We start from the raw sequence: 17804 nt of genomic DNA, 5'->3' as shown, positions 1-17804 counted from the left end.
GATTTTCATAATTTAAAGACCTATGTTTTATTTTGTAGGTATCATTCCGCCAAAATACAGCATGTAGGCATACTGCAATAAGATTCATTCATTTCATTTATCTATTTTATCAGGGAGAAATCACACTTAGGCCTGTGACAGACACATACAATACTCATAGAACATACATTACATACTAGGTAAAATAGCAATTTAGGTCAACTAACAATAGAAATAACCTACTACAGTTTGTTTTTAAAAGCTGTTATTGTGTTGAGTTGTCTTTGTGACTGTGAGTTGTGCTGTTTTTTCCAGGCGGCAGCCCAGCTGGCCCTGTCTGTCCTGCCCCATGCCCATGCCCTGAACCCTAACGAGATCCAGCGGGCGTTGGTGCAGTGTAAGGAGATGAACTTTGAGATGCTGGAGAAGGGATGTCTAGCTGTGGAGCGGGCAGCTAAGGGTGGCGGGGTGCCTGCAGAGGTTTGTTTGTCTGTTTGTTTGTTTGGATCTCCATTAGCATTTTCGATTTACATTCTTCAGAAGCAATGTTTAACTGTAATTTCAAACACAAAAACTAGGTCCAACTCCAGTCTTTGTCATCAAATGAGCAATCCAGTGCTTCAGTATTTTTCTACAGCTAGATATCAGGATGTTAAGATATCTGTTATTTTTGGTGTGTTTCTTAGGTTCTGTTTGAGGTTGCCCGTCAGTGGTTCTGGCTGTACGAGAAGTCGCTCAACACTGGTCCCAACCGCAACAACACGCAGAACCCGAGCGTCGAGCAGGCCTCTTCCGACCCGGAGACCTCCCGCACACCTCCGGATGTCCCCGCACCCACCGTCGAAATCATCCCCTACAGCACCGTCCAGGCCAACGGTGTGGTCGCACCCCTGGAGCCCCATCCCTACCCCTTCCACCCACCACCTCCCCCCAACCACATCCACCCCTACCCCCAGATCTACGAGTACATCCCCCATCATGCCGTCCCCCCATCCTGTGCCACGTCGAGCCCCTTAAACCCCACCTCCCTCAACCCACAACCCCACCCCATCGCACAAACCCAGATCTACGACCCAGCCCACCCCATGCCGCCCCACCCGGGTTACTACCAGTACACATTCCCACGTTTCCCCATGGTGACCTACTCCACTGGCACCATGGCACCCACCAGTATAAACACTATGCCTGCCACCACCCGCCCCTCATATCGCAGCACCCTTCCCCCACAGTCCCTCCCCATCTACACCACCCACCACATCCACACCCGACCCCCCGCCGTCATCACCTACACCGTCCCCCCTCTGGTCGCAGCACAACCACCCCAACCCCTTGCCACACCCCCTCCCCCCTCCTCCACCTCTCCCCCTGTAGCACTCCAGCCCCTGCCCCCTCCCAATGCCCAGGGGACGTACTATCTCCACTCGGCATACCGTGTGGGGATGCTCGCCATGGAGATGCTGGCTAGAAGGGCACACGACGACCGACCGAACACCAAGTTCGCCCGAAACCCGCCGTATGGGGACAGTGTGAAGTGGCTGTTAGGGCTGGCCATGAAGCTAGGTACAGGAACGATCAGATTGTATTTTTCCCTTGTAGTGATGTTTCTAGTTACTCTTAAACCACTTCATTTAAGTACCATCTTTTGTTTTATTTTCCACCAGAACAAGTGTTATCTGCAGTTCTGCCTCAGACATGGGGAAATGCCAAAATGTTGTGTTTTGTACTTTGTGACTTTTCTTTGTATCCTAAAACACTGCTGAAGTAACATTTTTTCTTTTCGTGTTCCCCCAGGACAAACGTACCTTCAGCAGTTCTGCGTCAGTGCTGTCAATGGGATCTTCAACCCGTTCGTGCTTCAGGACATCGCCATCGAGGCAGCGCACTTCATGTCGCGCACCAACCACTCCCAGGTGGCAAACAACCTGCGGTCCCCCATCCTCAGCCCCATCGTGCAGAAGTGTCTCCAGATGTACAGACAGGTAGGCACAAGGGTTAGGGGTTAAGGTTAAGGGTTAAAGGTCCCCCATCCTCAGCCCCATTATGCAGAAGTATCTCTAGATGTACAGACAGGTAGGGACAGGAATTAGCGCTTGAGGTTAAGGGTTAAAGGTGAGGGTAACAACTTGCAATTCCCCATCCTCAGCCCCATTGTGCAGAATTGTCTCCAGGTATACAGACAGGTAGGGACAGAGGTTGGAGGTTAAGGGTTAAAGGTTAGGGTAACAACCTGCAGTCCCCCATCCACAGCCCCAACGTGCAAAAGTATCTCCAAAGGGACAGACAGGTAAGGGTTAGAGGCTAGAGTTAACGTTGAGGTTAAGGGTTAAAGGTTAGGGTAACAGCCTGTGATCCCCAATCCTCAGCCCTATTGTGCAAACGACCTTAACCTTCAGCCTGCTAAGATAGCCAATTGGCACCAAATTTGTATTTGTTATGGGGTTCAGCAGCAGGGAGAAGGTTAAGGCACTATATGATATAATAGCATAGTATGATACAATCCTTTTTCCCTCTCCAGTGTCTGCATCAGAAGCTGTTCCACATCACACCAACAGACTACGACGAGTTCGTGGGGATCGTGCGGACGGCACGCGGGGCGTTCTGCATGACCCCCGGCGGGATGGTGCAGTTCAACGAACTCCTGCAGAGCCTACGCCGCTCCAAGTCCTGCAAGCGCGAGCTCTGGCAGAGAATAGTCGCCGGGCTGGCCGCGGGAAATATGTAAGGCTGCCCACCCTTCGGGGCAAGTGGTTTAGTCCAGCACTTACTCTGTAGTGTCCATCTGCTGGTCCGGCTCACTTTGATTGTGGGGGTGGCTTGATTACATGCTGGTTGATTCTCATGTAGTTGTGTAAATTCTCCCATTGTTTCCAATGAAATGCTATCAGCAGTCCTGATTTCCATAGGAGTTATGTTGGCACTGCTCTGTACAGTCTTGAAAATAATGTACATTATCAATTTTCACTGTTATTTGTTCTGTAATCTCAGCTGATGATGATGAATTTCTTATGCTTGTGTTTGCAGTGTGCGGAATGTTTGTAAACTATACGTATCCATTTTTGTACATTATTAGTTAAAACCATTTGTTCCATGCTTCAGAATTAACCTGACAGTTTATAAGATTGATAACCCCATGTTGAACTCCGTAAATAGTTTCAACAGTTACGTAAATCAACACATCATAGTTTCTTTGCTACACAATGATATAATTTTCTTTGCCTCTTTGCGCATTCAAGAACGTATCCTTGTTCTGATGATTAACGTCACAATGTAACAAGGAGACAGTTCCTATTAGCTTGATGAAGGCAGTGGGGTAGCCTGTGTTTACACAATCTCTCGCTGGCTGGGGTTAATGAACCCCTCCCCCAAGATTGTCACCCCATAGATGGTTGTTTAGCAAGGAGACTATGATACACCCAATTTGAACGGTTTCACTGATGCCACCTTGAAGGTTTGAGTGTAATTTTGGTTTTCTATTGATCTGGGGAGAAAATGAAGCCTTTGTCATGTGTTAACCTTGTATGTGGCTGTTATGAACAAAAAGCCCTTTACGTATCATTTGATATTTGCTTATAGTATATCTACTAAGATATAGGATGATACTGAGGGTCAATGGCAGCCATTTTTAATCGTGGTAGCCGCCATGACACTACCAAATGTATGAAAGGTATACCATCAGGAACCTTTTGGGTTTGTAGGTTCCCTCTCCTTGTCTTCATGTTTCAGTATCTCTGAAACTAACCTGATCTAAGACTAGTCCATTCTTAGAATGGACCATCAGATAGAAAAATGTTAGAACTGAAAGGTTATTGCGTAAAATGTGACCTTTGCAGGCGAATCCATTGAGGCGCTGCACTAAGATATGGTGTTATGTGTCATGCAGATCTTGGTCAAACTGCAAGGTGGTGCTGTTGTACCAACATTACTCAGGAAAATATAAAAAAGATCAGGAAGGGGAGACAAGTTACAAGGCACCACTTTCCTGTATGACCTAATCTGTACAATAATCACAGTAGTTAACATTAAGAGATCGTTGGTACAACGTTAAGAGAGAAACACACTGAACTGAATTACATACAACCTAAGTTTTCCAGCGGGTGATGGTGAAAAAAAGTGTGACTTGATGTAAAAGAATTTTTCTATCGGTGTAATGTTGACTGTGAGCGTTGGCTGTGTGCGTACGCGCGTGTGAGTTGTTGTTAATGGTGAGTCCTGCGCATGTGATGTTAGAATAGCATGTTCTGCATGTTCCGATCTTCCCGTGTTTTTGCAGTAGATGTAGCAATGCAGATATAGACATACATGTTTGTTCCTGAGGATGAGAAACGATTGCAAGGTTCTGAAATGTGCACTGTTTTCATACTGTTCCTGTTCTCACCCTCACATTGCCATTTCATTGCATCATTCCTGCTACGGCATTACCTAGTACCAACTTCCGTTAACACATATTTTGCTAAGACGATGTTAAAATTGTCAGTCTATTGTTCTGTACCTAAAAGATTGTGTTAGAATGGTTCTGAGTTGTACTCATCCAGTGTAGACTGGATTTAACATGTAGAGTAGTACAGAAACTTCGTAATTTTTCATGTAGAGGTCTTGTTTTGTTTTGGCTTCCACTCCGTTTTTCTTCTGCTTACATCATGTTCTATGCATTGCCACATTGCCTTTCATGTCCAAACTGTCCCCCACCCTTGTCACAAATGGCTCATATGGACAAATCTTCCTCTATGTCTTTGTTACTGTCTGTTTGTCTCCAATGTCGCTTGTGCGATGCTGCGATACAGTTGCCTGCCACTAGGTGGCGCCAAGAACACTAGAAACAACTGCACCTTAAAGCATCACACTTTATTGTTGGTAACTACGCTTCTGTCACATTTGATGATGTCTTAACTTGTATATCCAAGAGTGAACTTGACTTATACTTTGGTATTGTTGATTTTGTACATAGAGATATTCTTCTACCGACAACAGAAACCAGAGAACTCTCGGTTAGAACTGTGCCTGTCATTCAATGTGGCTTCATCTAACTTCATCAACACTTTATAAGTTGTACATAGAAACCAGAAGGAGATAAAACCCTACTGCTGAATTAGCAGAATCATCTCTGAAAAGTAGATATGAGGAAAGGTTGTTAACTACATGATATAGTTGGATATGTTCTTGTTGATGTTATGGTTCCCTTATGCATGGTTATGGTCTGTTTACATGACATATGCAGAACCATGTTTTTTTTCATGTTCAAACCATGAATGTATGTTCACCACCAAACATGCATGAAACTTTGATGACATGGAATATGTACATTGTTATTTCCGTTTTATTACAATGACACATGCATGGTTTTATTGATGTTTGGATTAACATGGGATAGCCACATTGTCACATGCCATTTAGGAATGATTCATAGCCGTTTTCACTGTACACAAACCATTTGTAGATGCTCTAATTATCATGTATGAACAATTTATTGACCATTCTTCCTTACACCAAGTGTACATGGCCATTTTAGGTCATTCATTCCAGATTGCTGTAAATGCCAGAGAAGGAGAGTGGGTCGAACTTTAGAGTGATTCGTAGATGATTTCCATACAGAAATGTCCTGATTTTTTGTGATTCCAGAGTCTAACGTGGTGGTGCGAAGGGTAGAGACAGAAGTAGGTATGTTGTGTAGAACAGAACATCAGTAGTGTATTAGAGGGAGAAAAATGAAAATGAAAACTTTCTGTAGGAAAAAAGTGTTCTTTTTACAGACATCAATTATCAATAAATTATTTGGCCGTTGGTCTACAATGTCTTTTTTTCTAAGGTATGAATCATACTCTAGTTTCCAAGGTCTCCAGAATTAAGGAAAGCATGTCAACTGGCTGTGTGTGTGTGTGTATGTGTGAATATTTGAGTGTGTATTTATTTGATTATGCGAGTGTGCCTAAAGTATGTTCGTCTGTTAGTATCTTTCATATACTGCCGGGCTCCTCTAGCACCCACCCCACCCTCTGAAGACCCTGGCTCAGGGCCTAGGGAGGGGCACTTCTATGGTGTAGCTACCCCTCCCTGGCACCCTTAAACAGCAGCGAGAAGATAGAAAATTGTTTTACCACCTGTTCATAACTTGAATCTAGGAGCTGATATTATACAAAAGTACCGATGTGAATCCGACCACTCACCTACACTGTGTCAGTGCTACTGTGCATGCGCACACGAAGTCATACTGTTATCTGAATAAAGTAGATTTATGTCGGATTTGATTAAGTTGTCTCAACACCAACTTCAGTCTTAAGTGTCAAAAAACCGTGGCAGGCAGAAAACTATTTGAACCTAACATCTGCTTGGAGATCACTCAGAACCAAACCCAAGAAACAGCCATAAGTTGTGGTGAGTAGTACGTCATATCTTTAATAAACACCAACTATGGATGCTACGAGTCTGACGATTTCACTGTCACTTGATGGCACGTTTTTATCACTATGTCATACAACAAGAAGATTACGATAAAGAGGCTCAGTGATACAGCAGAATATGATATTGTATCATATGAGATAACTTCCTTGATGGTCAGCCAATGGGTATCTTCAAATATCATCAGAAAATAATGAGATAAATCGAGGTTATCTCAGTCAATATTTACAACGCAATGAAAATAGTTGCCATCATAATTGACGGCCTGAAAACCGGACGTAGAACACTAGTTCGCGCAGAAAACTTCAAGTTCGTAGAACACCAGTTCATAGAACACTTAATTCGCAATAGTTCTTCGAACACTATTTCATAGCACACTAGTACACAGTCAGTTATTGCATGAACACCAGATTTTAGAACAGTTAGTTCGCAGAACACTAGTTCATAGAATACTAGTTCGTAGCACACCAGTTCATAGAACACTATATGTTAGTTCGTACAAATAATCAAACAAAGTAATCAAACAACAAGTTGATGCTAAACATAGTACTGTATCTGAACTTTGGTCCAAAACATAAGGTGTACAAACGGAAATTTGGCTGATCATCAACAGCTAAAGACGGCGGGCGATATCAACTTTCCTGCATTTATGATCCTGAGAAAGACTGCAGATATTTGGTGTGAGTATTTTGCACGGAAACAAAGTTGAGCTTTCTACTATGTCAACAGCCAATAACGATACCACTAAACAGTATCTATCAAACAGCGTAAGTTACACGTGCACAGTTCATTTCAAAATACAACCAGATAACAAAAGCGCACTTGTCTGTACAAAGGAATCTCATCAAACGTTACACACGAAATAAATCTGATTTCTATCGAAGTTATTGCCTGCATATTCTATTGACAATTCTACATTTCAGCAACCTGCTAGCAAAGGGTAACAACGCCTCCTGGCGGTAACAATGTGAACGGACAATTCTTTCAAATGTTTTCTGTACAGATACAGCAGACTATCTTGCACTTTTGTTGGACCCAATGTTAACACAGTCGACTTACAAAGAAACACCGTTTTCATTTCCGCCCTTGCTTTCCTCCTTCCTTCTCTGTCATCTACTCCAAGTTGGAAGATAAAAACAGGTTATGTCTTTCTTGATTTTCAAAACACCGGTACCCAGGTAAGCACTCAGTGTTAGACCTTAAGTTTCCTTCGTTCAATACAATATGAACCTTAAATTAGCTTTCGGCTCGTCAGTATATAAGGTCAAATTCAAACACAAACATGCCTGTATAGGGTGTACCCAACGAACGTACAATCACGTCCACATGTAACAACATTCTCATTCATGTCATGTGGCTACAAACAGTGATATGCAAATACTAACTTCTTACTAACATCGAGTTCAAAGCAACTCCTTCCAAACCTTCCCATTACCATCCCAAGTTCAACACTTTGTGTGTAACAGTTGAACATTAAACTACCCTATGGCATCTGCGTGCTTCAGTAGACGCCAAATACTCGTACGAATTCAGATGTGCGGTGAATGATAATGAGGTCTGGCTACGAGAATTCCTGACGTTACCTGAACGTCGTTAAAGGATGTTATTGTAAGTTCAATGTTCAGATGTTGTTATTGTTGATAGACACATTTGTCAAACTTGCTAAGGAATATATAAGCAATTCATTTGTACATTAGGTAAACATTCAATGTATTCTATCATAGTTAATCACATTCATATAGTTTTATATATAATGTACATTCCAACATTGCACTGATCACCTGATTATAACACTGTAGAAACGTTAAGTTTCATGTCGGTCGATGTTTCGACCGCTTTAATATTTAAAACCGCTTGAAAAACGACCTCTAAAAGCTAAGTCTCCATTCAGGGCCAGGCCTCCGGCCAGGACGACATCCGTGCTTTTCTGATGAGGAGAATAAGACTAGACTCTAAAGGTGCCAAACGCGTGGACTCGTTTTCCTTCGTAGTAAGACTGTGTAGTGACGGCATAGTCTCCTTTTCCGTACCCTACACTCTATGTACTAACTGTGCACAGCCGTGGATGGAGATGGATACTGTGATGAAAGGCTGGATCGCCATTCCTTTAAAGACCGCCTGGTATCCATCCTCTTCCAGCTCCAGTTCGCTCCTCCGATCGATCTAGTTGCCGAATAATCTAGCACCCAACATCTTGATGAGATGGGAGCAAACCGGGGATAGAATAGGATGGATACCAGTTTTCCTTGTAGCTACTGTCTTATAAATTCCAGACCCTAACTAAAACTCATTTTGCTCACAAGCCCCTTTTGTTCATAACATGCTACGTTTCTTCGAATTAAAGTGTCTTTTAAAAATCAAGGACCTGCCGTCGTTGTCATCTAGCCTACCGCTTTACATACAGAGAAGGGCAAGTTATTGGTTGCCATGGCAACCGTGGCGGCCTCTTCTTCATCGTCCTACGGCTTCAGGTGTTGATCTTCGTGAAAGTCCGGAGCACCGGAGGCCTTCTCAATGCTGACCCCGCAGCAGCAATTTTCAAACACAGTGGACAGCTCTCTGTCTCTCCCTCTCTCTCTTTCTCCGTCTCTTCAGGAAATGACGTATCGTGCCCGGAAATGACGTTTCTACACGTACGTGACTCTGTGCTGTTGGTGTGAACCGTTACTTTGCTGCTGAACTCTTGGGTCATTCTTCAAGATATTCTTGATGTCAACCATAATGGCAAATTCTAAACAGAAAAAACAAAACGAAATTTGAGTCGTCTTCAAACAAGGGCAAGAACTTTCTGATGACTGTTCTTGCACAGTGCGGTGGTTAGGTTTGTGTGAATTAGTAGTGTTTCTTGGCAACTGCTGCAAAAACAAAATTGATTCAAAATCAATGCCAACAGAAAGAGGCTCAGGAAACAAGATGGCTGACAGACATGGAGGTGGTGACGAAGATTGGTGACGTAAATCCGACTACCTCTTTCCGGCGTTTCTTCAGTGACGCTGTCCGTGGGTTTCAACCCTTGGGTCGTTCTTCAAGATGTTTTTGATGTCGACCATGATTGCGAACTCTGAAAGGGACAAAACAACACGCACACTCAACATCACAAGTCACGACAGTTGTCTTCATGACACTTTTCTGACAAACCTTTCCTTATCGGGAAATGTTTAATTGTTTGACACAGATACTGAAGTCATCAATTTTTCGACCAGACCCTCAATATAGCTGACTCCATTGCTCACGTGACACGTACGTGAACACGTGATCTTGCGTGAGCAATGTATCAAAAAGGATTGGAAGTTCATAACGTCCCCCGTCCAGTTTCTTGAAAACATCGACACTGACGTCGTGTACAATGATACAATGTCGTTTTCATAAAACGTCTTTTCATAATGACTGGTCAGTGCTAGTGTATGTAATTAAAGAAAGTTGCAAGTTACAACTGATGAGAATTCAGTACGTTAGAAAAACATGGAGTTCAAATAAGAGATACCTTGCCTTTTAAGCTCTCCACAGTTAGCCAATCAGAGAATTGCTGATAAAACGTCTAACCAATCAGAATCCTATGAGAACGCCCAATTGGAATATACCCGTATCAACCAATCAAACCATTCATGGAGTATCATTATCCATGTCTTAATATGTACGTGCCATAAAAACAACTTTATCTACAGGATCATACAAAACACAAACAAACAAACAAATAAACAGATGGAAAAACACACAAATGAAATGGTTCATCTGAAAAAGAAAAGAGATAAATCATCATCCATCTAGTTACTAGGTAAACGAAAAGTAAAGGTATCCAAAATGCATTGCGAATTATATCTAGGCACACATTTGCTATGTTCTCCTGTTCTAAAGTGAGGCCGTTGAAAAAAAGATCTTTGAACTTTCCTCATATCTGAACTCTTATTCATTCATATAAACTCAATCCAACATATCTAGAACTCAACAGATATAAGGAGACTACAAGTAACTGATGATCATACTCGACTATCTTGCCTAATAATGCAGAAAAGTGTCACCCAACATCAGATGTTTGTAATCTTTTTTGAAGTGCTATTCTGTCCTGTTCTAGGCTGTTCTCTTCTGTTCTAGTCTATTCCAGTCTGTTCTGTTCTATTCCATTCTGTCATATTCTAGTCTGATCTGTTCTAATCTGTTCTACCCTGTTTTGGTCTATTCTATTCTATTCTATTCTATTCTATTCTAGATTGTTCTGTCATATTATATTATATTCCATTCTGTTCTATTCTATTCTATTCTATTCCATTCTATTCTATTCTATTCTAGTCGACTTTCTATGTTGACAGGTATTGGTACATCATCACCAGAGGCTAACTGTTGGTTCCTCTCATCCCTTCAGGGTGTAGAGAACTTTGTGTATATGTACCAAGGTGTTCTCTAAGGGTGCAATCCATCAACCTGCCATGCTCTGCTAATGTTTCCGGTACTAATGCATACCCAGCGCAACGCTAGCGTCAACATGGCTTTGTGTACATCTTAGATAACCCAAGAAACCCACTACCGAGACATTCGTAGCGATAAGGTTTGGTGCCCGCCTGTCTGTAGCAGATGTTCTAACATACCCTGGTTTTCAAACCTATTATAGCACCCGGATATTTTCCTCTGCTCTCCTCTCCGATCCGGAAATAGACTTTACAGGTACATAGAGTCGTCTGGTGATGTTTCTGGTGCTATTTTGCAGCCACTGCGACGCTGTCGTTAGCAATGTGTGATAGTGTCGTAATTTTTTTCTCTGTAAGTTGTTTTTTATTTTCCATGTATGTACATGTGAAACTGGGCCCTATCGAAAACCAGTGTATTGGCACTGAATAGGCTACCCAGGTGTTTCAAAATAAACAAACAAACAAATAGTTTAAACAACCTAGAAACTGCATTACCGGAGCATGCCGAAATTACAACGTTCAGTGAAACACCTCTGGTTTGTAACAAACGGAGAACAACAATTCAAAGATCTCAGGAGTCCGTGAAATATTTAGAGTCCCTTGCATGTCTTGTTTGATTGTGGCTCATTAATCATGCAAATCATGTTTGATTGACATTGCATGTGTCCATTGATCAATTTCACGGTCAAACTACGGTGAAAATGACCAGCAAATGGAAGATTCATAACTGCGAAAACACTAACAAACAGACATTGATACCAAAAATGATACATTTCAGTAAATAAGTAACCTCATCCTCCATGATCTGGACTGTCATGTATGATTGACGACTAGTTCTACCACCTCTGACTCGTATTTCTGTATTTCCTGCCACTCCGGTAAGTCCGACCTTTGCATTCATCTCTCCTCTCTTGATGTCACTCAAATAACTGCAAACGGATACCGACTCACACAAAAGCACACGCCGAAAACATAGACTCATTAATGAGTCAATAAGTGTTCTTTGCAAGATATGTACCCACTGCTAACTGCAGATAGACTTGCTAAAACTCACTCGAACTTTTAAACTTTTCTAGCTTGATCTTGTTTCGCACATCAGGAGGGCTTTCGTAATGTGTCATCTGTGCTTTGTGTATACCATACCCGTTATTAGCTGTAATCCCAATAACGACGATCAGTAAATCTTTTCCGTGAGACAAGGGAGATCACAACTTATCAAGCCCTCTAACGTCTTAAGATCAGTACATAGATCATCTTATATTGGTGTGTTTATTGTCCTAGGTAATGGCTTGTAGAGCCTGCCATAAAGCACGAGTCATGACGTTCTTTCTAGCTTATTTAAGGAAAGACGTTCTCTTCTCGTAGAGAGTCTGAGAAGTACCCCAATTCTTCACGTGTAATGCCCCGAAAGTTTCTGCCCCCGGGGTGCCAGTTGTCGGCGGATGAAGGATTGCAGAAGTGCATATTAAGGCGCATTACAGTCACCTGGGAACTCTGCTGACAGGCTCATTTTCAAGCCGCCCGTGGCTACAAGACGTCACACTCCTAAGGGTATAAAGAATTCAATGGCAGGATGAGTACATGATGTATGTAGCGGGAAGACAGAATTACATACGAGCCGCGGAAGCCCGGAGGACACCATTAATTTGAGTTTGAATTTAAAAATCCATCGCTACAAAACCGGCATTCTGTAATGCGTGTAACCACGGGAATTTAAGGGCTTGAAGTGATTGATTGCACGCAATTCAGCTTTACAGCTTGTGCTTTATGGGAACAAACTTCGGAAGTTTTGTAACTCGACTAAAGGTCTGGATTTTGCATTGTGGAATGCAAACGAAAGAAGAATTTGCCGTGGAAGGATTCGGTATCAATCCCTAATGTAACAGCGTCGTGTGTACAAGTTATAGTGGGCTCGTGTGATGACAATCCACCTTGGTCTCTATACTCTTAAAAGAACATAAAGGACATCGCTAGCCAATCATAAATGAAACATGAGCATGCATTCCCCAACTGTAATCCGCTACGATTCGGACCAAGACTTACTACTCGGTCCTTTTGCATCGCTTCTTTTTCAGGTCTCGCGGCAGTCAACATGCAATGAATTGCTCGGAGAAAACTGATTGTTGGCAGATAGGCAACGCACCATCTGAAAAGGTTATACTGTACAGAACGGCGACTTGATGGAAGCCTTTACCCTTAAAGGCTTAGGCCAAAATCAATAGTGGTGTTGCCTTGGCATTCCGATATCACTCCACTGCTATCTAGACCAATCAATCACCCCCATGTTCCGTGATGTAGGAAACAGATGACCTACAAATTGTCCAAAGAGGCTATTCAGCTACAGTGCATGATGTGACTGCGTTTTTTTGCGTGTGCAATTCTTTAAACTATAAGTTGTAGCTAAAGTGAACAGGCTTCTAAGATAGTCTTCTTTAAGAGCTAACATCACATGATATCAATGGCTTGAAGAGAAGGAATTTCTTTCGGATAAGCCAGTAGCTTTGTCCTTGGGGATGTCAAATACACAGTATCGCTTAGACGGCGAGTGCAGTAGTTTTATGGGAACTTCTTTCATCTAGACGTTATGATTTGAAGAAGACAGACCAACATGGGTGGCTAGGGCAGCAACTTCCATTGTAACCTTTAAAGGACTCAGTAACTGACCCTTATGAACGATTATCGACTTATCGATTAATGACTCGACGAATTATCATTTGTTATTTTTGTGTTTTCACTATTTATATATTCTTTGTATTATTGATATAATTTCGATTCACCTTGTTTGACCAAACATTTAGTTATCTATTTATTGTTATGTTGACCCCTTGACACTCCTCATCTCGACCTCTATGAAAAGCGGCCCTGAGGGCCGATTAGAGTATGTTTCGAGAATAAATAAAGGCACAAACAAACAAATATGTTACCCCTGTCACATATCAAGAACCTCCCCATGACTTTGCTTCTGACCACTCCCCAACCATTATCGGTGCTGGGGTCACTGGGCTGTGAGAAGCCTCGAATCCATCCTACTCTAGCTCCGATTCGTTTTTCTCATGACATCTAAGCAGAATATGACTCCCACGACTTTGATTTTTAAAGATTTATAGCCGACTGTCGCAGATGACTTTTAAAGACTAGTAGGCAACCTCGGCGACCAACTCCCAACCACAGATGACCTTGTTCACGACTAACTCCCAACCACAGATGACCTTGTTCACGACTAACTCCCAACCACAGATGACCTTGTTCGCGACCAACTCCCAACCATAGATGACCTTGTTCGCGACCAACTCCCAACCACAGATGACCTTGTTCACGACTAACTCCCAACCACAGATGACCTTGTTCACGACAAACTCCCAACCACAGATGACCTTGTTCACGACGAACACCCAACCATCGCGCTGTCCATCATCTGTCACTCCTTGAATGTTTCCGTGAATGTCCATCACTCATCTTCATGATCTCCGATTTACGAAATCAGATGACTTACAAATGTTCCACTATGGCTACTCAGTCAGAGTCCGTTGCTCCTACCATTGGTGTTGTAGCAGATTTACGTCGCGATAAAGGGCTCTCATTTTGCCGTTACATGACCGCCGCTTCGATACACATCGGAGACTCGTCTTGTAAATGACGGCGGGGGAGTATCTTATTCCGTCCCACACATGTAAGTCTAACTGAGTCATTGATGAAGTTTGTATCTTCAACTTCGTATTGCTAGAATTACACTTCTTTCTTTCACTTTACTTTGCTTTGTTCATAAAAGTTCGATTCTGTATTTGAGCTGTAAAGGTTCACGCAATTTCAAAGCTCCTTTCTTCTGCACTGCTGTAAGAGAACACTGCTCTTATACCTTCATTTTACTCTGGAAAAGTACAGGATTTGAATAGGACTGTAACAGCAAAGCTTCCAGGGAAGGCTGAGCTCCTGGAATACGTCGGTCCCAAATGCTAAGGGGCTCCGTCGGGGAGTTCACGGGCTGTTTTTTTTACACTTTTGGGCGTGACCCCTACGTGGCCCCTTTGGACATCTTTGGGCCCACCCGGACCCCGAACCAATTCAACTTGTGGACTTAAATTAAACGCGGCACCAGGTAACAAATAGACGCCGTGAGCTAATCGTGTGAGCACCGGGAGGTACCCCCTCGGTACCCGGGACAAATCTGAGGCTTCGGGACCCTGTCGGGACTACACCCTCGATGGGCACCAGCGCAATTGGGACCAAAGAATAACTAGCGATGATATCTATGCATGCCGTCACCCCGCAGATTGTCCACCTGACCCCTTTACAGTGACTGCCACGCTCTCATCATCTCGGTTGATCTCTACGATTTATTTCCAGGCATTAATCGGAATGAGTTCAGAAACGACGATCGAATTCCCTTCACAAGTCCGATAAGTGTTCATTATAGATGCCGTGTCGCCGGCAATGCGGTAAAAATAGCGGGATCAGTCAGGGTGACAGCCAGTGTTATAGCCGTGTGATTCAGCTGGATATCACCGGATGTTCATTGTAGGGACAAAGGAAGGAGAACAAAGGCGAGATTGTATCCACCTGTCTGTCATCCAAGGCATCCGTGGCAGGTTGCTTCCTCTTTGTTGCAGTTTGGAAGATTACCAGACTGGCTCTAAAGCTATTCAGGCATGTTTGATGTTGGCGTTATAGATAGAAGGGAGAGATTACTCCAAGAGATATTGAAGTTTTCATGTGCACAACCATGAAGATTTCAAACCAGACAACATTTTGGCAGTCTGCCTTCTACTATTTTCGGAGTCCGTTGACATGACTGGACTAACCGTATTGGTTAAACTTGTGAACATTCCGGAAATATTGAATCCAATTTGAACGATCGTGAAAAAGCTGAAATTCTCTCAAAAAACACAGGAAATGCCCTTTCAAAAGGTTCAATTCTTAGAATTTGAAACGCTCGAGGGTCCACTTTTTAACGTCCAAGGGTTTTTTTCAAGGTGGATCTATTTGTATCACCAGCGGAGCTGAAATCCTAGAAAAACTGCTAACTTTGTCTCTGATTTCTTTCTTTGAAATCCTCTCAAAAACACAGGAAGTGCCATATCAAAAGGTTCGATTTCAAAATTTCCCGGGGGGGGGGGCATACCTCCGGACCCCCCTGGAAGCTCGAGCCTGCGGCGCTCGTCTCGCGCCTATGGCGCTCGCTGGTCCCTCAAACATTAAAAAGACCCCCCCCCCCCCCCCATTCAAAATCCTGGCTACGGGAATGAAAAGGGGGTAGATTGAACGTTTACCGTTGAATATTTCATCCAATTTAAGAGGGAATACCGTCATAGTAAAATCAATGACAATGAGACCTACGTTCTGCTGATCTGCCTTTACTTCACCACTTGCACACGTCTCCAGAACTCCTAATCCGAAGTAAAGAAGGTTCTGGATACGCGCCATGTTGATAACGCAGTGGCCGTTATTCAAGATTTAGTCTGCCTGTTTCTATCTCTCTTTGCAAAAGTTCTCTGTCGCCTTCCACGTCAGAAGAGTTTGTTCAAAGGCAGAGTGGTCACCGCAGATGCGTCACTGTCGTTTGGATCGATGCATGATGAAGCATCGCGGCGCTCCACAGTTGTGTGACAGATCACCGACACGTCTGGTCACATACCAGTTTGCTGCCAGAAATACTCCGTCCTCATTACTGTCTGCATGCCAAATGCACCAATGTTATTCTTTCTGTCTATAACTTTCTGGCATTGTTTGATCAGTTCGAGGTCTTGATAATCCACGAAGAGCTGCCTTATTCCAAAGTTCTGACTGTAGTTAAGACTCAACGTATAGGAATTTAATGCCTATAAAGTCTAAGATTGCGGTGCCAAGAGGTAATGGCTTTGTTCGGCGCGGGTAATACAGTCCATCGATTTTAGCATCTGTGTGATTAGATCTGCTGTTGGGAACCTCCGGGATGGAAAATTGGCACCATAGTGAAAGAAGTATTGAAAGTTCAACAAAGTTGCGAGACTTTTTATCAGTGTATCTTTGAAAGATACAAATAACAGCAGTTCTGCTGCAGTGCCATAGGAATCCGATAGGGGACCATAATCAATTGTACCCTTGTATGTTTGTTTGAACGTCATTTGTTCCGAAGATCCTGATGCCTATAGCTAGCTGTAGTGGTCATTGTCGGTTTATAGTTCTGTAAATCAGTTTCCCAATTAACTCAGCTGTGCACACGGTAGACTGATAAAGGTTCCTACCCAACCCCCCCCCCCCCAACCCCCTAGCCTGAGTGCCAGCCTTTTCAGCTTCCGTACGCTACCCAATCTCCGCTCCTCGCCAAACTTGGCCGGCAGCGGAGCTTGGGTAGCGCAGCGGAGCTAGGGTAGCGGACGGAAGCTAAAATGGCTGGTACTCAGGCGACCCCCCCCCCCCCCCCCCCAGTATCAATCTCTCTCCGTCGTGCATCATCCTTCCCCAGACCGCGGGTCGCCCTTGTCTCGCCAAGGTGCATATGTTCCTCATTCATTATCGCTTCTCCACACAATCAGACCGGCGCCGACCCGGCCATTTGTAATGAGTCCATTTCGGTCTATTACCCTAGCTCTCCGGGGAACGGTCCATTCATAACTCTCTTCACTGCCTTCTAATCTCCAAGCAGATGTAAGGATCCGGCCCATTCTTGGTATTTTACGCCTATTTTTTGCAACATTTTGCAACTTTCTAGCATTAGATCTTCTTAAACTATTCGTCTCCTAAGAATCGTATACATAAGCTCGCAGCTTAGGACAGGAGGAGAAGGAGGATTCTAACTCCTTAGAAGGATGTGAGTCATCAAGAGAGTGCAATACTAGAAAACAGTACTAACTGTTGTAAAATTAAACACAAAACACTGGGAATGAGCCGGGTCCTTACATGTGCTTGGACAATAACTGCCTTCCGCACTGTGAGCTATTGTAACACTTCTTCCACTCGGAGGCATGCACACCGAATAGTTCCACATCGCCCTTGTCCTTTGCTCATCTACGGTGATATCAAATGATGTCTGTTTCCGTTGTTGGTCAATAA

The 17804-nt window shown here is 43.3% G+C and overlaps 2 protein-coding genes across 7 annotated transcripts in view; one reads left to right on the top strand and one right to left on the bottom strand.

Moving 5' to 3' along the window:
• Positions 1–5769, top strand: part of LOC136448799 (zinc finger SWIM domain-containing protein 8-like) — a 28547-nt gene extending 22778 nt beyond the window's left edge. For both annotated transcript variants that reach the window (XM_066448446.1, XM_066448445.1), the window contains exons 22-25: positions 295–459; positions 666–1539; positions 1771–1958; positions 2495–5769. In XM_066448446.1, coding sequence (XP_066304543.1) covers positions 295–459; positions 666–1539; positions 1771–1958; positions 2495–2701 — 1434 coding nt within the window. In that variant the 3' untranslated portion in view covers positions 2702–5769. The remainder of the gene's footprint in view (positions 1–294; positions 460–665; positions 1540–1770; positions 1959–2494) is intronic.
• Positions 5770–6343: 574 nt separating this feature from the next.
• Positions 6344–17804, bottom strand: part of LOC136448373 (calmodulin-like) — a 60814-nt gene continuing 49353 nt past the window's right edge. For 3 of the 5 annotated variants that reach the window (XM_066447802.1, XM_066447799.1, XM_066447797.1), the window contains exon 6: positions 6344–9103. In XM_066447802.1, coding sequence (XP_066303899.1) covers positions 9000–9103 — 104 coding nt within the window. In that variant the 3' untranslated portion in view covers positions 6344–8999. Of the gene's footprint in view, positions 9434–17804 lie in introns of all 5 variants that reach the window. The other 2 variants (XM_066447801.1, XM_066447800.1) reach the window with 2 other exon arrangements.

The sequence above is a fragment of the Branchiostoma lanceolatum genome, chromosome 14 (assembly GCF_035083965.1).
Source record: "Branchiostoma lanceolatum isolate klBraLanc5 chromosome 14, klBraLanc5.hap2, whole genome shotgun sequence".
Taxonomy (NCBI): Eukaryota; Metazoa; Chordata; class Leptocardii; order Amphioxiformes; family Branchiostomatidae; genus Branchiostoma; species Branchiostoma lanceolatum.
The sequence above is the reverse complement of the archived record's forward strand: the minus strand, read 5'-3'. Positions and strand labels throughout refer to the sequence as shown.